At 42.8% G+C, this 22,066-nt stretch overlaps 1 protein-coding gene across 1 annotated transcript; it reads left to right on the top strand.

The window, feature by feature from the left end:
* The first annotated feature begins 282 nt into the window (after nt 1-282).
* Nucleotides 283-1,752, top strand: LOC147987986 (uncharacterized). The gene has a single exon (XM_087542571.1). It carries the CDS (start codon nt 283-285, stop codon nt 1,750-1,752), a length of 1,470 nt encoding a protein of 489 aa, XP_087398697.1.
* The last annotated feature ends 20,314 nt before the right edge of the window (nt 1,753-22,066 follow it).

Genomic DNA, 22,066 nt, shown 5'->3' with positions numbered 1-22,066 from the left:
GTTGTCTTCACAAGGATACCATACTTTTCACGCTTTCTGAAGTGAGTAGATGTGCTGTAAGATTGATAGGAACACACGATATGTTTAGATGTTAGATCTAGTGATCTATCCCCGTATACATTACGCAGTGTTAGACTCTATATATACGAGGACTCTTGTATACACCTGTAATTGTACTGTACCCTTTGGTACTATTATATAATGAGATAGCCACACCCCGTTTAGGGTGTCGAACAGTTTCCCAAACAATACGATTTTACATGGTATCAGTTTAGGGTTTCGATGTCTTCCGCCGTCCCTGCCGCCGCCGCCGCCTCGGCTTCCTCCAACGTCGCCGTCGCTGCACCGGCCTCCACAGCCGCTCCCTCGTCGCCCTTCATGGCGTCTCGCCCGCTGGCTACGGCCTGGTGTCAGGCTCGGCCGCCCGGCGGGACTCCCGCGGGTCAGATTGGATCGAGCGGGACAGGCGGCCTGCCTGCGCCGGCCTCTTCTGGCGCTCCTTCCTCGACCATTGCTCCTGCGCTACCGGGTCCTTGCGACTCTGCACCCGCGCCTGTCGCGGCCCCTCCGTCTTTCTACGGCGTGCCTTGGTATGGCGCCCCTGCGTCGACTCTTGGCGCCATGCTGCCGTCCTCGTCGGCCTGGCCGGTGGCTTATGGTGCGTCGTCGGTGCCGCCCTATGCAGGGCCGTCGCACCACCAGCCCTACATGGTGTCGCCGCAGTCCTCGCTGCCCTATGGGGCCGCACCTCCGCTGCCATCTGGAGCCCCGACTGGCTCGGGCGATGGCTCTCTGGCTCCTGGCGCCTACCCGGCCCCTGGTGCCTACCCTTCGTCTCCATACGCGGGCGCGTCACTGCCAAACGCCCCTCATCCAGACACGGATCCTCTATTGGGTTGCTATGCACCACCTGCGCCGGCTCCTATGGATCATGCGGTGGCGCCGTCACCGTTCTACTTCTCGCGCCTTCTTCCGGTCAAGCTTACGCCGGATAACTATTTGTCATGGCGGGCTCAGGTGCTGCCTCTCCTTCGCAGTCGTTACTTGGAGGGTTATGTTGATGGCTCCATCCCGTGTCCACCGCCGTACCACCCGGCACATCACGTGTGGGTGGCCCAGGACCAGGCGATCCTCTCGGCTATTCAGTCGTCGCTTTCTCCAAGCGTGTCGTCGCTGGTCATCTTCGCCGCGACCTCGGGAGATGCTTGGTCGGCTCTTCACAGCAGCTTCGCCTCCCAATCTCAGGCGCGTGCTCATTCGATCCGCACCAAGTTGGGGGAGACTAAGCTCGACGGTCTCACCATCACTGAGTACTTCACCAAGATGTCTGGCCTCGCCGACACTTTGGCCTCGATTGGACAGCCGCTTGGAGATGAGGATTTCAGCACCCACGTGCTCAACGGCCTTGATGACGACTATGACAACCTCATCGAGAATATTCATGGTCGTGAGGCGCCCCTTCCGCCGCAAGAGCTCTATGCGTGCCTTCTTGGTCATGAACAGCGCATTAAAGCACGTCGCGCCTCTCCGAGTTTCGTCTCCGCCAATGCCGCAACTCGCGGTAAGCCACAGAAGCCGTCGCCACTCGGTGGGAAGCTGGCGCCCTCATCCCCGCAGACTTCGCGGGGCGCCGCGCCCTCCATCACTGGTGGTACTAGGCCGGTGGCTTGCTGCCCCAGCTGTGGCGTTCAGCAGGCCTGTCAGCTGTGTGGCCTTGAGCGTCACATCGCCTCTCGCTGTCATCGACGCTAAAAGAAAGATTTTCTCGGCCTGGGCAATAATGGCAAAGGGAATGAGAAACATGCTGCTGTGGTGACGAGCCATGACCATTGGCACACTCCGTCTTACTCCATTGATCCTACATGGTACATGGACACGGGAGCCACGAACCATCTCACCAATGAGATGGCTAAGCTTTCCACTCAGGAGCCGTATCGCGGTCATGATCAGGTGCACACCGCCAATGGAGCAGGTATGCGCATTTCCCATGTTGGTCAGGCTTCACTTCTTGCACATAATTCTTGAAAACTGCATCTTTCCAATGTTCTTCATGTTCCCACTGCTACACGTAGTTTGTTGTCTGTTCCTCAACTTACTCGTGATAATAATGTCCTTACTGAGTTTCACCCTTTTCGTTTCTTTATCAAGGATCGGGACACGAGGGCCGTTCTACTTAGTGTCTTCTTCGCCATGGCTTATATGCTCTTGACGCACCGCCCACATTTCCTATGCAGTCTTCTCCTCAGGCGTTTAGCGGTGTTCGTGTGTCTTCCACACATTGGCATGCACGTCTTGGTCATCCTGCTGCTCCTATAGTTCGTCATGTGCTACATCGTCATGAGCTACCAGTTGTGTTTAATAAAACTGCTGAAATCATTTGTGATGCCTGTCAGCAGGGCAAGAGTCATCAACTTCCGTTTTCAGAGTCTAGTCGTGTTGTGAAACATCCTCTTGAGCTTGTGTTTTCTGATGTATGGGGTCATGCCCAAACGTCCGTTAGTGGTCACAATTATTATGTCAGTTTCATTGATGCTTATAGCCGGTTTACTTGGCTTTATCTTATTAAGAGAAAGTCTGATGTGTTCGATGTTTTTATTCAGTTTCAAGCACACGTTGAGCGTCTCCTTAAGCAGAAAATTGTTCATGTTCAATCCGACTGGGGGTGAATATCACAATCTCAACACATTCTTCAACAAACTTGGGATTTCGCACCGTGTGTCTTGTCCTCATACACATCAGCAGAATGGAACCGCTAAACGTAAGCATCGACATCTTGTAGAAACTGGTCTTACTTTGCTAGCTCATGCCTCCGTTCCGTTTAGGTTCTGGAGTGATGCTTTCTCTACCGCCTGTTTTTTGATCAATAGGCTTCCCTCACGACTCCTGAATATGAAAACCCCACTTGAACTCTTGCTCCATGAAATTCCAGATTACACATTCCTCAAAGTGTTTGGGTGTGCATGTTGGCCCCATTTGCGTCTGTACAACGAACGTAAGTTAGAGTTTCGGTCCAAAAAGTGTGTCTTTCTTGGATATAGTTTCCTTCACAAAGGGTACAAATGCCTGCACGTTCCCACCAATCGCGTCTACATATCTCGTGATGTCATATTTGACGAGAATGTGTTTCCTTTTCATGCACTTACGACCAACTCTGACACTCCTGTGCAACCTGTTCACTCTACCACACCCTCGCCTGATCAATTTGTGGATGTTGCAAATACTCCTATGTTGCTTCCTAATCATGCTGCAGGTATTGGACGTGGTGCTCGTCTTGAGCTGCTTGATGAACAGACGCCGGATGATGTTTCGGAACATGACGTGGGTCGTATGCATGGGACATGCATAGCGGGTGGCGCCCGCCAGCCCGTGGAGGATGCACCCGCGGTCAACCCACGGGCGTCGCTCTCGCCTGCGGCCACCCCGCGAGCGTCGCTCCCACCGGGCCTGGTGGCTGCCTCGCCTGGCTCATCGCCCAGCCCAGTGGCTGGGTCTCCTACTCCAGCTGCTGCCTCGCCTGGCCCAGCCACTGGGCCCTTTGCGCCGGCTGACCCGACCTTGGATGGGCCGGCCGCACGTGGCCCGACACCACCTGCATCCCCGTTGCCAGGTGGCTCTGGCCCTGGTTCGCCGGGTGCTTCGGCCTCGCCTACGCTGCTGCCGTCTTCAACACAACCCACTACTGTTGCCCTTCGTCCTCGAACACGCAGCCAAACGGGTGTTTTTCAGCCAAAGAAACACACTGATGGGACCATCGCGTGGCTCGCTGCTTGCATGGCTCATAGTGCTACAGATCCTACTGCTGAGACTCGCCATTTTCAGGCTGCGTTGGGTATTCCTCACTGGCGTGCCGCGATGGAACAAGAGTTTCAGGCCCTGCTGAAGAATGACACTTGGCATCTTGTTCCTCCAGTGACAGGTGTTAATGTTATTGATTCTAAGTGGGTTTTCAAAGTCAAGCGACATGCTGACGGGTCTATTGAGCGCTACAAGGCCAGGCTAGTTGCCAAAGGTTTCAAACAGAGGTATGGTCTTGATTATGAAGACATGTTCAGTCTAGTTATCAAGCCCACTACTATTCGTTTGTTGCTGTCTCTTGCTGTCACTCGCGGATGGTTTCTTCGTCAGCTTGACGTGCAGAACGCTTTCTTGCATGGAGTCTTGTAGGAAGAGGTTTATATGCATCATCCGCCGGGTTTTGTGGATCCTGCACGTCCTCATCATCTCTGTCGTCTTGTTAAGGTGCTATATGGACTTAAACAGGCTCCCCGTGCGTGGCATCATCGTCTTGGCTCTGTTCTTCGGGCGCTGGGGTTTCTTCCCTCCACAGCTGACACGTCCTTGTTTCTTCTTCAGCGTTCTGAGGTTACGGTGTATCTACTGGTCTATGTTGATGATATCATCCTCATCAGTTCCTCAGATGCTGCTGCTGATCGTCTTGTGGTTGCCTTGAGTGGTGACTTTGCTGTCAAGGACTTAGGTGCTCTGCATTTTTTTTCCTTGGTCCGGAGGTTTCGCGATCTTCTGCTGGGTTGACTCTTACTCAGAAGAAGTATTCTCTGGACTTGTTGCGTCGTGCTGGCATGCTGAAGTGTAAACATGCGATCACTCCGATGTCTGCTACTGATCGGCTGTCTGCTCTTGATGGAGATCTTCTTCCACCTGATGCCGCTACTGAGTATCGCAGTCTAGGTGTAGGTCTGCAGTATCTTACTATCACCAGACCTGATGTCTCATATGCAGTCAACCGTGACTGTCAGTACCTCCATGCACCCAGGACGTCTCATTGGTCGGTCGTGAAGCGTATCCTCCGTTATATCTGCTTCACTGCTTCCTATAGTTTGCTTCTCCAGCCTGCACCATCTTGTGAGATCTCTGCATTTTCAGATGCAGATTGGGCTGGGAGTCCTGATAACAGGTGATCCACGGGGGGATATGCAGTGTTTCTTGGTCCTAACTTGATCGCCTGGAATGCTCGCAAGCAAGCCACGGTGTCTCGCAGTAGTACTGAAGCAACGTACAAGGCAGTTGCTGATGCGACTGCTGAGATCATATAGGTTCAGTCCTTGTTGAGAGAATTGAGAGTCTCTTCTGCTCATCCTCCAGTGCTTTGGTGCGACAACATTGGTGCTACTTATCTTTCATCCAATCCGATGTTTCATGCTCGGACAAAACATATTGAGGTAGACTATCATTTTGTTCGGGAACGCGTTGCACAGAAGCTTCTCAATATCAAGTTCATCTCGTCAAAGGATCAACTTGCTGACATCTTCACGAAGCCTCTTCCACAACCACAGTTGGTAGGCTGTAGGCGCAATCTTAACTTGCTTTGTACCTCAGGCCATAGTTAAGATTGAGGGAGGGTGTTAGACTGTATATATACGAGGACTCTTGTATACAGCTGTAATTGTACTGTACCCTTTGGTACTATTATATAATGAGATAGCCACACCCCGTTTAGGGTGTCGAGCAGTTTCCCAAATAATACGTTTTACACGCAGCGGCCACTGGAAGTAGAGCTTGCATGCTATGTTGCCATAGTTTTAAATAGCGGGTTACGCCTCTTATCGCTGGATCTCTCTAAATGCTACGACATAGCTATAACACGCTATTTAAAATGGTTGTTCATGTGTTTCGATTAAAGTCCTTTAGCGCAAGACCTCTTCTAAGCAGTATAGTGCGCTACTCCCTCCTTTCCAGTTTATTGGGCTCATCTCAATTTCTTGGTTTTTTCATATTATAAGTCTTATTTTCACTTCTTTCCACCACATGTTCACATTCCAAGGTGCATTAAATTGATGCATGCAAGGATTAAAAAGAAACTAACCAATGCATGTAAACACTCCTACTCATTTAGTGGTCATCCATGCATACACTGTAATTAATGCTTACTAAAGTTTGAGTAATTTTGTAAACTACGAGATACATTCCTCCACTCATGTTGATGAATTTCAGATTTAAGCCTTATAAACCGGAAAGGAGGAAGTATTTAAAAGTTAAAACCATGTATGTTGTATATTTTCAGAGATATATTTAATATCTGTAGCAAGCAGCACCCTAATTAGGCACTATGTATGTATATCTATTTTCTCAATGGATTAACTTTCATCACCACATAAATATACGTCTTGAGCGATGAGTAGTTAATATAAAAAGAGCCCTTTGCATGGTTCAAATACAGTGACCTTTTGAGAGTCAAACACTCCTTTGTCTCAAGCCCTTCTCCACGTCATTTCATTGAACACCTCTTGTTTGTGTTGGCATTGGCTGTAGCGTCACACCAGCATCGGAGCAGCATGTCCAGACGCGGCGAACAAGGACAATGCAGTGATGGGTGACTTTCTGACTCGTTGTGTCCATACCTCGCTACTCGGCCTTCCTCGTATCATCTCACCAGGTGGCTTTGCTGCCAGACTTGGCGAAGGAAAGTGGGGCAGGCAGCTTGGACTCGTCCTTCCATGACCATTATAGTCCTTCCTTCCTCAGGGATCTTCTTCATTTTTTCTAGTCCTCTCTCCAGTTGCTCAGCTCGGAAAATTTGCTATAATATAATTAACTGTGACAAGTTTGTTAATTAAATCTATGGTTTGGTATTTCGTAGCTGACCTAGAAAATAACTATGATGATAAGAGCCTTTCGATCTAATTATGGAGACATGTGTAAGCACATAGGGCTAAGAAAATGACCATATTAGCCAACTATGAATATCGAGCTAAGTATAATCTATACCAATATAAAAAAAATGCAAAGGGACAGATCCAACAAATCTCGGCCATCAAATCTATTCAATCCAACAATCCAGATTGCTCAAATGGTGATGACAGAACACGGTTAATGTGCAGTTAATATCTCATATCATGTATCAAGTCCAACACGAATCACATAATTAACACATAAGTAATATCTTACTCTAACAAACGCTCTTATATTATGGGACGGAAAAAGTATATATTATCTGAAAGTAATTATTATTCTACTTAATACGAACGTGCATTGAACGTACGGATTTACTATTACTCATAAATCAATTGAAAAGACAAATAATTGAACGACCAGCTACTCATGAACACATTACTCTAGATTTATCTGATTGTACTTACGGATTTACTAGCACTCATAAATCAATTGCAAAACACAAGTCATTGCTAAGATATTTGCTAAACATACACATTAGAAATCTTTATCAAAACATTCGGCAATGCTATATATGCACAAGGACAGACACTATAACCATTTCATAGATTAATCCCACATAGGGCTGCAATTTGTGCTTCTTGTGTTATTCTCATATTTAACTATTCGATTTATAAATATTTGTAAGTGATAATGTCCTATATATAATAAATGAATCATATTTCCAGAAAACAAAATTTTAGGTGGTTAGTTATGATAAATAAGTAATAAAAATAATATATCATATTTCAAGTTGATAAAAAACTTAGAAAGTATAAAAGTTTGGTATAAATATGAAATTATCCATACATTTCTTATGTACAGCATGAATCACATAATTAACACACAAATAATATCCTACTCTAACAAACGCTCTTATATTATGGGACGTAGGGAGCATGTAATATCTGCAAATAATTATTATACTACTTAATATGAATGTGCATGGAATGTACGGATTTACTAGTACTCATAAATCAATTGAAAAACACAAATGATTGGATGACCAGTTACTCATGAACACATTACTCTGGATTTCTCTGCTTGTACTTACAGATCTATTAGCACTCAGTCATTGCCAAGATATTTGCTAGACATACACACTCAGTCATGTCTCTGCTTGTACTCTGGATTTCTCTTGAATTTCTGCCGGTAAGCATAGAGTTACTTTTAGCAGTACGCGTCACATATGCCCCTTGTTGGGATTTAATTTTTTTGGAGGGTACTAATAAGGTGCAAAATTCCTCGCCGGCGAACAGGGAATCATCCATCCATCGAGTGTCGTACTACAACATGAAGAAGAAGGGAAGGGACTGGACCGACAAGGCCAGATCTTGGCCCGACCAGGCCCACAACGGAGCAGCAGACAAGTTTGGTAGAAAAGTTTGTTTGCAATTGGGCAGCTATAACTAAATTTGATTCCTTGCCTTTGTTGGCTTGGATGTAAAACCGCACTGCGGGTAAGATTGTAGAATTAAAAGTTTGTCAAAATTGGGCAACTACAACTAAATTTGATTCCTTGCCTTTTTTGCTGACTTTGTGTTGAGGATTTTCGTGAAAACCGCACTTTTGTTTGCTGGCAAGCTGGAAATTAGTGATTTGCTTAGGAAGCAGTTTTCTTTTTGTACGTATCAAAATTATCAGTAGAAGCAGCCTTTCGTATGAAAGTTAAAAATTTCGCTACCCATGCCAGCAAGCAACCGAAGAAACGGCGTCAGAACACACATCGGAGGGATGATCTAGGCTAGGCAGGAAGCTAACAACACGACGCGGCATGGCACACGTCACATATGATTACCAATTAGCGTGAACATGTGGTGCCTCCGGCTGTGTTCCCGGACGCACTTGCGGCGGTCGTCGCCGAGCAGAGGCCAGACTTGGCCATGTCAAATGGTGTACAATAAGATAGTTGCCTTTTGTTTAGCAGGCAATTGCCAAGGACGCTAAAAGGTCAACTGGCGGGCAGTGATTTTTGTTAAACAAGTCGAAACTGACCGGCAGTGCATTGTGTAGGCTGAACTGCTGGGGAGTGGCCAACAAACCGATAATTCGCGATAAGAGACAAAGTCAAAGTTATGTTTCTCTGTGAGACTAGACAGAGTTCATATATGTGACCTCTGAAAGGAAGAAGATCGAAGGACAACATTTTCAACGCTACCATTTCTTTGTTTGTACGAGGTGGAACCAAATCACGTACACATACATATTGTGCCCACATATATACCTTTCTCTTTCGATGAGAGAACCTATAAGCGAATTGTGCCGCCATTGAGGTTTGGATGAGAGGGCCGGTAGTGCCGCCATTGATAAGCGAATTCTAGTAAGAACTTATAAAAACATGTTTATATGTTGGTAAACAAATAAAATGTGGAACAAGAACAACTGACTTCATTTTGGGGTAGGTCGATGGGAGAAAAATCAAAAATGGGAGGAAAAAACCAAATAGAAGGGAAGAGGGTGGAGCGTGTGTAAGAAAAGTTGGACGAAGGAGAAGTAAAATGGGAACTTTATGTTCTTTTTAGGTAGTAGAGAAAACATGTACTACTAGTGGCCAGGGCGGTTGTACCGCTCGGGTCGCCATAGCCTGGTTCTACTTCCTAGTGCGGTTGTACCGAGCGCTTTTTCATGTCCAACGGTTGGATTTGAGGAGGGGCGAGGGGGTTCTTCTTCCTCCCACTCCTCTCTCTCTCTCTCTCTCTCTCTCTCTCTCTCTCCTACCCCAAGCTCAATCTTGTCTGATCTCCTTCCCTGGCCAACCATACTTGTTGATTTTCTAGGAATTGAGGTAGGAGACCTAGATCTACACTTTCACCAAAAGAAATCCGCCGCCCCCCTTATATTCTAGTGAGGGTATTGTTACTCTTGGGTGTTTGGAAACGCTAGAGGGAAGGGAAAATCCGGCATCGCCTTCCCAGAAGCAAAAAGAAGGGAATATTTACGGACTTCTGGCATCCACTGGACATCCAGCGACTACATGACATCCGGTACTGCATGCGTGCATTTTCTAGGGTTTTGGCCCGTGTACCCCTCCTTACCCCCTAGACTATAAATACGCGTCTCCTACCTCCGCCCTAGGGTTACGAGAAAGCATAGATGATGAACTAGAATCGCATTGCTCCTATCTACACTATTCCTTAGGGAATATCAAGACCTCCCTCTTGTGGAGAAGAACTTCGATCATAGGATTGCAAGACCCCTCCTTCTCTTTATGATATGGGATGAACGCTACCTTGTGCTACTTTTTGGTTGTTGTTCTTGTACCTTTGTGGATCTTGTGTGCTTGTGAATCTAGTAAATATGTGATTTGGACTTGTGTCATGAGTGTTCTTCTTGTGATTGGAGTGTTCCTCTCGATCCCCCCTCTAAGTGAGAAAAGATTGGGCTAATTAGGGTTCTTCCCTACATCACGCGACTTCCGCATCTTCAACCAAGCTTTACTCGCCCACCAAGCAGGCAGCTCGTCGCTAAACTGAAATACTTGTGCTCTCAGGTATTGGAAGCAAAATATTAACCTTATGCGTCCCTTAAGGACATGGTTAACGCGTCCCCAACATGGCATGCCATACAACATGGGCTCGAGCTGCTTAAACATGGGCTGCTCTGGTGAGTGGGCAATAGTAAGAGGGTTCGCATATGGCGGGACTCATGGATTCCCGCAACCTACATCTTACAGGCCCATCACGGCGCGGAGCACTTGCCAGCTCCGATGGGTGTATGAACTCCTGGATGCTAATAGCCGCCGACTAGTAGATCTTATTTGACACGCCCGAGACATGGAACAAATCATGGTGATTAAAACCACCCCCGCACAGACTGGACAACATCCTTGCTTGGGCCCCAAACCCTGTGACACCTTTAGTGTCTGCATCGCGTACATGCTAGCACTGGAAGGAAGTACAAGCACCACATCGTGCGCCATGAGCAGGGAACCAGTCCCACCATCTAGAAGGCAATGTGGGGGTGCCCTACTCCCCTGAACGTATGAATATTCGCAAGGCCTGTCACGATGAACTCACTAGCTACTCTTGAAAATAAGCATAAGAGGAAGCTTGAGGTGTTTGACATGTGTATTTTATGTGGAATGAACTCTTTCCATGCCCTCTAGAGATGCCGGTGATTGTGGATGGACATGGCAAAAATCTGGAACATGCCCAAGGTAGAGACTGTTGGCAACACAGGGCCAGAGTGGATCCTCCACTTACTTAACCGGTGCACACCTGACGAGCGCCTGCCAGTGATCATGATGTTATGGCAAAACTGGCACGTCAGGAACGAGGTGCACCATGAGAAGTCGGCTCCCCCTATAGCAATGTCGACCATGTTTCTATTCGGCTGCATCAATACCACTCAATACTTAGCAGCAGCATCCTTTAGACAGAGCCAAAGGAAAGACGGTGGTTTCGTACAACGACATCATGCTAGCAACATATCACATAAAATGTCACTGTCCATGATACGCCTCCGTCGTATCTATAATTTTTTATTGTTCCATGCCAATATTATACAACTTTCATATACTTTTGGCAACATTTTATATTGTTTTTTGGGACTAACATATTGATTCAATGCCCAGTGCTAGTTCTTGTTTTTGGCATTCTTTTTGTTTCGCAGAATATCCATATCAAACAAAGTCCAAACATGATAAAAATTTACAGAGAATTATTTTGGATATGTGATTTTTGGGAGGTGGAATCAACGCAAACGGAGGCCTACGGCCTCCACTAACTACCAGGGCGCGCCTCCCCCTGGCACACGGTGGTGTCTAGTGGACACACCGTAAGTTGGTTGGGGCTCTTCTTCGGGCGCAAAGAAGCTTATATCCGGAAAAAATTGTGTTAAAATCTCAGCCCAATCGGAGTTACGGATCTCCGGATATTTAAGAAACGGTGAAAGGCAAAAATCTGGAAACGCAAAACATAAAAGAAACAGAGAGAGAGAGAGAGAGAGAGAGATATCAGATCTCGGAGGGTTTCTCGCCCCTCTGGAGCCATGGAGGTCAAGGACCAGAGGGGAAACCCTCCTCCCATCTAGGAGGGAGGCCAAGGAAGAAGAAGAAGAAGGGGGGGCTCTTCCCCCTCTCTCCCGGTGGCACTAGAGTGCTGCCGGAGCAAGGATCATGATGGGAATCTACATCAACAATCTTGCTACCATCAACACCAATCTTCTCCCCTCTATGCAGCGGTGTAACATCTCTTCTCCCCGCCGTAATCTCTACTAAAACATGTTGCTCAACACTATATATTATTACCCAATGATAAGCGGCTATCCTATGATGTTTGAGTAGATTCGTTTTGTCCTATGGGTTGATTGATGATCGGGATTGGTTTTAGTTGTATGTTTTATTTTGGTGTTGTCCTATGGTGCCCTCTGTGTCACTCAAGCATGAGGGATTCCCGCTGTAGGGTGTTGCAATACGTTCATGATTCTCTTATGGTGGGTGGCGTGAATGAATGAAACACATACCAGAGTAAGGGAGTTGTTGCATATGGGATAAAGAAGACTTGATACTTAATGATCTTTGGTGGTTGCAGATGCTTGCTAGAGTTCCAATCATAAGTGCATATGATCCAATTATAGAAAGTATGTTATCTCATGCCTCTCCCTCATGTAAAATTGCAATAATGATTAACGGTCTAGTTATCGATTGCCTAGGGACAAATAACTTTCTTGTGACGAAAAGCTCTCTACTAACTTAATTGTTTCTTTATATTAACAACCCCTAACTTTTATTTACATGTTCTTTATTATCTTGCAAACCCTATCCTACAGCTCCCACAAAGTAATTCTAGTTTTATTCTTGTTCTAGGTAAAGCGAATGTTAAGTGTGCGTAGAGTTGTATCGGTTGTCGATAGGACTTGAGAGAATATAAATCCTACCTTTAGCTCCTCGTTGGGTTCGACACTCTTATTTATTGAAAAATCTACAATTAACCCCCTACACTTGTGGGTTATCAAGACCTTTTTCTAGCGCCGTTGCCGGGGAGCAAGCGTGGGGTGAATATTCTCGTGTGTGCTTGTTTGCTTTATTACTAAGTAGACTTTACTTTCTATCACTAAGTTGTTTTATTTTCTTTTCCAAGTTGTTTTCTATCTTCAGTATGGGTAGGAAACGGAAAATACCAAAACAATTAGTGGTACCTGCTAAACCAATGGTTGAAGAACCACCCAAAATCTATCATACTACTAAAGCTTTCTACTTGGATCATCTTTGATCCCTATGTGCTCGTGCTGAAAACCCAACTAGCTTAGTTGAGGGAAAATAATTAGATGAGCATGCTTATTTCGTGCGGCACCGCTTATCTCAAAAAGGGAAATTTTGATGGAATCATATTAATACTATGCATTCCTATGTTTGGAATTTATGCGAAATACATGATTTTACTTGTTGTTCTGAAGACCCTACGAAAAAACTTCCCTATAAATGTGAGTTTAGTGATAATAGAGTCTTATCTTCTTATGCTAAAGGTGTTTATAGTTATTATGATATTTTACAAACTGAAGAATTTGCTGCTTTTAAGGGTGCTTATGAAATTGCCTCTTTGATTGAAAAGTATGATGCTACTCTTTACAAATCTGAAATTACACCCACGCATGATAGTCATGTTATCTTTTTGAACTCTCCCAACTACACTATATCGGACAAGTTTGCGCTTATTAAGGATTATATTGATGGGTTGCGTTTTACCACTACACATGATGATTTTGATGAATATAATATGCATGTACTTGCTGCCCCTACATGAAATTATTATGATAGAGGAACTACATTTCCGTCTCTCTATGTTTCCAATATGAAAAAATTGCAAGAAATTATTTATACTATGCATTGGCCTTTACTTTGTGTGCATGAATTGTTCTTTTATGACATGCCGATGCATATGAAGAGAGTTAGACTTCGTCATTTAATGATATATGTTGCTTTGTGCTCACTAGTAAATTACAAATCATTGTTAGCTAAAAGTGGCTTCGATATACCTTGGGATCCGGGTGGATCAATTACTTGAGCACTTTATGCCTAGCTTAATGGATTTAAATAAAGCGCTGCCAGGGAGAAAACTCGGAATTTTTAGAGAGTCATTTTATTTTGTTGTGTGATTTTAGAAAGTTTAAAAACAAAACAATATAGAGGGGAACCTAAAACTTTTCAAAAACAAAAGTGAATGTAAGAAAGACGAGCACCGTTGAAGTGGGGGAGCTCCTTGAACTTTGTTCATGCCCGAAACTTTGCAAATCTTGAATTATAGAAACTTTTCAACAAAAAATAATTATACCCTTGTACAAATCCATTGTATTATAAAAATAATGTGCCAAGATTTTCCTTTAGCATGTTTAGATTACTTGTTTGGACTGTGCGGTGCAAAAACAGAAACTTTGGCTGTAGTGCATGAATTTACATTTTTTTACTAGAACATAAAAATTTCTGAAATTTTTACAAAGTACTGCTATGCAAATTGTTTATTTTGTCCTAATTTTCAGAGTCGTTAGAGTTATAGAAGTATGGTGAAGTTAGAATACAGTAGGTATAATGCAATAATAAAATATGAATGGGTTTGCAACGGTACTTAAAGTAGTGATTTGCATCATTATACTAACGAATCTCATGAAGATTTTGTTAAGTTTTGTGTGTATGAAGTGTTCGAAGATCGAGGAGCTATTGATATGAGAAGAATGAGGAGAGGCAAGAGCTCAAGATTGGGGATGCCCAAGGCACCCCAAGTAAATATTTAACGAGACTCAAGCGTATAAGCTTGGGGATGGCCCGGAAGGCATCCCATCTTTATTCAACAATTATCGGTATGTTTCGGTTTTTGTTTTGTTCACATGATATGCATAAATCTTGGACCATCTTCTGTGTTTATTTTTCACTTTTATTTTATGCATCATGCTGGTATGAGATAGTCCTTGGTTGATTTATGCTACTTCTTGAGCTTGCATTGATTTTTCCCTTGAAGATGAAAGGGTGATGCAGCAAAGTAGAGATAAGTATTTCCCTCAGTTGAGAACCAAGGTATCAATCCAGTAGGAGGCATAAGCAAGTCCCCAATATATGCACCTGCACAAACTAACAAACACTTGCACACAAGCAAAAAGGGGTTGTCAATCCCTTCACGGTTATTTGCAAAAGTGAGATCTAATAGAGAGATTTAAAACAAATAAAAGGTAAATAAATTGTAGCAAGATATTTTTTGTGTTTTTGATTTTATAGATCTGAAAACAATATGATAAAAGTAGACCTGGGGCTTTTCTCTCGAAGAAAGCATACAATGGGTAAACAAATTGCTGTTGAGCAATTGATAGAAAAGCACAAAGTTATGACGATATCTAAGGAAATGATCATGAATATAGGCATCACGTCCATGCCAAGTAGACCGACATCTTCCTGCATCTACTACTATTACTCTACACATCGACCGCTATCCAGCATGCATCTATAGTATTAAGTTCATAAGAACGGAGTAACGCCTTAAGCAAGATGACATGATGTAGAGGGATAAACTCAAGCAATATGATACAAACCCCATCTGTTTATCCTTAATGGCAACAATACAATACGTGCCTCGCTGCCCCTTCTGTCAATGGGTGAGGACATCGCAAGATTGAACCCATCACAAAGCACCTCTCCCATTGCAAGGAAAACCAATCTAGTTGGCCAAACCAAATTGATAGATCGAAGAGAAATACTAAGCTATCAAATCATGCATATAAGAATTCAGAGAAGACTAGAATAATATTCATAGATAATCTGATCATAAATCCATAATTCATCGGATCTCAACAAACACACCACAGAAAAAGATTACATCAAATAGATCTCCAAGAACATCAAGGAGAACATTGTATTGAAGATCAAAGAGAGAGAAGAGGCCATCTAGCTACTAGCTATGGAGCCGTAGGTCTATGGTAAACTACTCACGCATCATCGGAAGGGCAACAAGGTTGATGTAGAGGCCCTCCATGATTGAATCCCCCTCCGGCGGAGTACCAAAAAGGCCCCAAGATGGGACCTCGTGGGAATAGAGACTTGTGGCGGTGCAAAAGTATTTTTGTCTGCTCCCCTAGGGTTTCTGAAATATTTGAGGATTTATAGAAGAAAGAGGCAGTGCAGGGGACTCCCGAGGGGGCCACAAGCCCAGGGGCGCGCCCTAGGGCGCGCCCCTACGGCTTGTCACTTCCTCGTGGCTCCCTTGGCCCCCACTCCAAGTCTCGTAGTTGTCTTTTGGTCGAAGAAAAATCATCGTAACATTTTATTTCGTTTGGACTCCGTTTGATATTCCTTTCCTATAAAGGTCAAAAACAAGGGGAAAGCAGAAACTGGTACTAGGCACTAGGTTAACATGTTAGTCCAAAAAATAATATAAAATAGCATATAAATGCATATAAAACATCCCAAGTTGATAATATAATAGCATGGAACAATAAAAAAAATTATAGATACGTTGGAGACGTATCAAGCATCCCCAAGCTTAATTCCTGCTCGCCCTCGAGTAGGTAAATGATAAAAACAGAATTTTTGATGTGGAATGCTACCCAACATATTTATCTTTGTAATCTCTTTTATGTGGCATGAATATTAAGATCCATATGATTGAAAACAAAATTTTAATATTGACATAAAAACAATAATACTTCAAGCATACTAGAAAGAAAAATCATGAAACTTCAAGTATAACATGGCTAAAGAAAGTTATCCCTACAAAATCATATATTCTTGTTATGACCCCTCTTCTTAACGCAAAGTATAAATCATGTACTGCCCCGATGTCAGCCAAGCAATTGTTTCATACTTTTTATGTTCTCAAACTTTTTCAACTCTTCACACAATATATGAGCGTGAGCCATGGACATAGCACTATATGTGAAATAGAAGGTGGTAGTAGACAAAAATATGGAGAAAGTCTCACATCAACTAGGCAAATTAACGGACTATGGAGATGTCCAGCAATTGATATCAATGTGAGTGAGTAGGGATTGCCATGTAATGGATACACTAGAGAAATAAGTGTCTGAAAGCAACAAAAGAAAACTAAGTGGGTGTGCATCCAACTTGCTTGCTCATGAAGACCTAGGGAAATTTGAGGAAGCCCATCATTGGAATATACAAGCCAAGTTCTATAACGAAAAATTCCCACTAGTAATATATGAAAGTGTCAAAATAGAAGACTCTCTATTATGAAGAACATAGTGCTACTTTGAAGTACAAGTGTGGAAAAGGACAGTAACATTGTCCCTTCTTTCTTTTTCTCTCATCATTTTTTTGGTCTCTTTGGCCTTTTTATTTTATTTTATTTTATTTGGGCTATTTGGCCTCTTTTATTTGGGCTCTTTGGCTACTCTTTTTTATAACCTCACATGGGACAATGCTCTAATAATGATGATCATCACACTTTTATTTACTTACAACTCAAAAATTACAACTCAAGGTGAAAACTCATAATGACGGAACGATGGAGTTACATGGCAATATATCTCGGAATGGCTATGAAAATGCCATAATAGGTAGTATGGTGGCTGTTTGAGGAAAGGTATAAGGTGGGTTTAATGCACCGGCGAAAGTTGCGCGGTACTAGAGTGGCTAGCAAAGGTGGAAGGGTGAGAGTGCGTATAATCCATGGACTCAAAATTAGTCATAAAGAACTCACATACTTATTGCAGAAAGTTTATTAGCTCTCGAAGCAAAGTACTAATACGCATGCTCCCAAGAGAGAGGTTGGTAGGAGTTAACCATCGTGCGCTCCCGACTTTCACACAAAGGAAGACATTCAAGGATAAATTGCGCTCCAAATTCATCACGTAACTAGAAGACCATATGTGCATGCTACGGGAATCACAAACCTTAACAGAAATATTTATTTTATCCCAGATTTACTACTAACATGACTCTAATATCACCATCTTCATATCTCAAAACAATTGCAAGGAATCGAACTTCTCATATATTCAATGCTCTTCATGAAAGTTTTTATTATATCTCCTTTGGATGGCTATCGTATTAGGACTAAATTCATAACCTAAGAAAATTACCATGTTATTTAGTAGACTCTCAAAATAATATAAGTGAAGCATGAGGGTTCATCAATTTCTTCAAAATAACATCAGCGCCGTGCTAAAAAAGATATAAGTGAAGAACTAGAGCAACTACCTAGCTCAAAAGATATAAGTGAAGCACATAGAGTATTCTAATAGATTCACGATTAATGCGTGTCCCTCTCAAAAGGTGTGTACAACAATGATGATTGTGGCAAACTAAAAAGAGAAGACTCAAATCATACAAGACGCTGCAAGCAAAACACATATCATGTGGTGACTAAAAATATAGCCTTAAGTAAATTTGCCGATTGATTGAAGATGAAAGTGGGGATGCCATTCGGAGCATCCCCAAGCTTAGATGCTTGGTTATCCTTAAATATTACTTTGGGTTGCCTTGGTCATCCCAAGATTAGGCTCTTGCCACTCCTTATTCCATAGTCCATCAAATCTTTACCCAAAACTTGAAAACTTCACAAAACAAAACTCAACAGAAAACTTGTAAGCTCCTTTAGTATAATAAAGCAAATCACCACTTGTAGGTACTGTTGTAAACTCATTGTAAATTTCTATTGGTGTTATATCCACTGTATTCTAACTTAACCATGGTTCATACCCCTGATACTACCTATATATTCATCAAAATAAGCAAACAACACAATGAAAGCATAATCTGTCAAAAACAGAACAGTCTGTAGCAATCTGAAAACTTCACATACTTCTGCAACTCAAACAATTCTGAACAATTAGGACAGAGTGGGTATTTTTTTATAATAATCTTATGTAAAACTCTTAGATAATTATCACGTTCCAGTGAATTATAGAATTTTCTGCACTGGACGCAAAAGTTTCTGTTTTTAGCAAAATCAATCAACAATCTTCCAAACCATCCCAAAGGTCATACTTGGAACAAACACTAAATTAAAGCATGAAAACACATTTAAACAGGGGCTAGAAGATATATTTATTGGAAAACAGGAACAAAAAAGCAAAAACAAAAATAAAATTGGGTTGCCTCCCAACAAGCGTTATTGTTTAACGCCCCTAGCTAGGCATAATGCAACGATCTAGGTATTGTCATCCTTATCATTTAAACCTTCGATTGCACTTTTATAACTTCTAGGAATTTTATTGGGTTCATCGGTGATCACACTTCTAGGTAAGAAATCAAGGAATTTACTTGTGGTAATTGCTTCCTTGATGATATTGACCAAGCTAGGGAAAATACTTACCATCTTTAGATCTTCGTTCCTTTTACTAGACGATTCCCATTTAGTTTTAGGAACATAAATAAACTTAATAGCTTTTGTAGGAGGACATTTTGGAGCGGCAAAAGCGGAACCCAAGTTGGTAATAATGCCTTCTAACTATAGGCTCATTTTCTTTTAGATCCTTTAAGGTGATTCCTACCTTTGATACAAATTGAGTAATGTGATTATGAATCTTTTTATCCAAATTTTCAATAAGCTCTATGGTATAAATTGTATTCTCAATAATATCAAGCCTTTGCATCACATGTTCCAAAGTTAAAACTGTTCATTGACCATAAGTGGCAGAGATCCTACCTAATTAATCATAGCGTTGTAAGCATCCAAAGTATGGATCTCCTAGAAATTTCCCCCAGCAATGGTATCTAGAACATATCTATACCAAGAAGTAATACCCACATAAAAATTTCGGATGAGAATGGTAGTAGATTGCTTACGAGTAGATCTGTTTTGAGCATTGCAAATTCTATACCAAGCATACTTTAAATTCTCTCCCTCCCTTTGTTTAAAATTGAGAACCTCACTCTCATGGGTGCTACTTATGATAAGAGGGCTAGCCATGATAGTAAAACCAATGATATAACACACAAGCGAACGGAAAAGGGCGAATAAAAAGGAAAATATTTTTGTGCTTTTCTGAAAACATTTTAGAAGTGGGGGAGATGAAAACGAGAGGCAAATGGAAAATAATTGAAGTGCAAGAGATGAGAGTTTATGATAGGTACTTGGTAGGCTTGATGTAGAACCTCCCTGACAACGACGCCAGAAATTCTTCCTGCTGCTTCTTGAGCTTGCGTTGATTTTTCCCTTGAAGAGGAAAGGGTGATGCAGCAAAGTTAGAGATAAGTATTTCCCTCAGTTGAGAACAAAGGTATCAATCCAGTAGGAGGCACAAGCAAGTCCCCAATATATGCACCTGCACAAAGTAGCAAACACTTGCACACAATGCAAAAAGGGGTTGTCAATCCCTTCATAGTTATTTGCAAAAGTGAGATCTAATAGAGAGATGTAAAACAAATAGAAGGTAAATAAATTGCAGCAAGATATTTTTACCTTTTTGATTTTATAGATCTGAAAATAATATGAAATACTAAGCTATGAAATCATGCATATAAGAATTCAGAGAAGACTCAAATAATATTCATAGCTAATCTGATCATAAATGCACAATTCATCGGATCTCAACAGACACACCACAAAAGAAGATTACGAAGAGATCTCCAAGAACATCGAGGAGAACATTGTATTGAAGATCAAAGAGAGACAAGAAGCCATCTAGCAACTAGCTATGGACCCGTAGGTCTGTGGTAAACTACTCACGCATCATCTGAAGGGCGGCAAGGTTGATGTAGAGGCCCTCCATGATCGAACCCCCCTCCGGCAGAGTACCAGAAAAGCCCATAAGATGGGATCTCACGGGAACAGAGACTGGCGGCAGTGGAAAAGTATTTTTGGCTGCTCCCCTAGGGTCTCTGGAATATTTGAGGATTTATAGAACAAAGAGGCGGTGCAGGGGACTCCCGAGGGTGCCACAAGCCTAGGGGGCGCTGATACGTCTCTATCGTATCTATAATATTTAACTGTTACATGCCATTATTTTACAACTTTTATATACTTTTGGCAACAATTTATATGATTTTCTTGGACTATCATATTGATCCAGTGCCAGTTCCTGTTTGTTGCATGTTTTTCGTTTCACAGAAAATCGATATCAAACGAAGTCCAAATGCGATGAAAACTTACGAAGATTTTTTTGGAATATATGTGAATTTAGGGAAATGGAATCAACGCAAGGCAGTTCCCGAGGGGCCCACAAACCCTAGGGGCACGTCCCCCTACCCAGGGTGCACCTAGGGGGTTGTGTCTACCTCAAAGGTCGGTTAGAGGTGTCCTTCGGATGCAAGGAAGCTTATATCCGGATAAAAATTGTGTTAAAATTTCATCCCAATCGGAGTTATGGGTCTCCGGGAATTTAAGAAATGGTGAAAGGCCAGAAACAGGTGTTGCGAAACAGAGAAATAGATCCAATCTTGGAGGGGCTCCCCCCCCTCCGCCATGGAGGCCATGGACCAGAGGGGAAACCCTCCTCCCATCTAGGGGGGGTCAAGGAAGAAGAAGGAGGATGGGGGCTCTCTCCCCGTGGCGCCGATCGGGCAATCATCGTGTGACGGCGATCTACACCAACACTTCTGTCATATTCACCAACATCTTCATCACCTCCCATCATCTATATTCAGCGGTGCACTCTCCCGCAACCCACCATACCCTCTACTTGAACATAGTGCGTTATGCTTCATATTATTATCCAATTATGTGTTGCCATCCTACGATGCTTGAGTAGATTTTTGTTGTCCTATCGGTGATTGGTGAATTGCTATGATTGGTTTAATTTGCTTGTGGTTATGTTGCTATCCTTTGGTGCCCATCATATGAGCGCGCGTGTGGATCACACCATAGGGTTAGTTGTATGTTGATAGGACTATGTATTGGAAGGCAAGGGTGACAGCAACTTCAACCTAGCATAGAAATTGATGCCTACGGGATTGAAGGGGGACCAATATATCTTAATGCCATGTTTGGGTTTTACCTTAATGAACATTAGTAGTTGTGGACGCTTGCTAATAGTTCGAATCATAAGTGCATAGAATTCCAAGTAAGGGATGACATGCTACCAGTGGCCTCTCCCACATGAAAACTTGCTATCGGTCTAGTAAAGTAGTCAATTTCTTAGGGACAATTCCACAACTCCTACCACCACTTTTCCACACTCACTATACTAATTTAATTGTAATTTTATCTAAACAGCCCCTAGTTTTTATTTACATGCTCTTTATTATCTTGCAAGCCTATCCTACAACACCTACAAAGTACTTCTAGTTTCATACTTATTCTAGGTAAAGTGAACGTTAAGTGTGCATAGAGTTGTATTGGTGGTCGATAGAACTTGACGGAATATTTGTTCTACCTTTAGCTCCTCGTTGGGTTCGACACTCTTACTTATCGAAAGAGGCTACAACTGATCCCCTACACTTGTGGGTTATCAAGATCTTTTTCTGGCGTCGTTGCTGGGTAGCAATAGCGTGGGGTGAATATTCTCGTGTGTG

The sequence above is a fragment of the Triticum urartu genome, chromosome 2A (genome assembly GCF_056163025.1).
Source record: "Triticum urartu cultivar PI428250 chromosome 2A, HENAU_Tu73, whole genome shotgun sequence".
NCBI lineage: Eukaryota > Viridiplantae > Streptophyta > Magnoliopsida > Poales > Poaceae > Triticum > Triticum urartu.
Note: the sequence above shows the minus strand (reverse complement) of the source record. Positions and strands in the feature narration are given on the sequence as shown.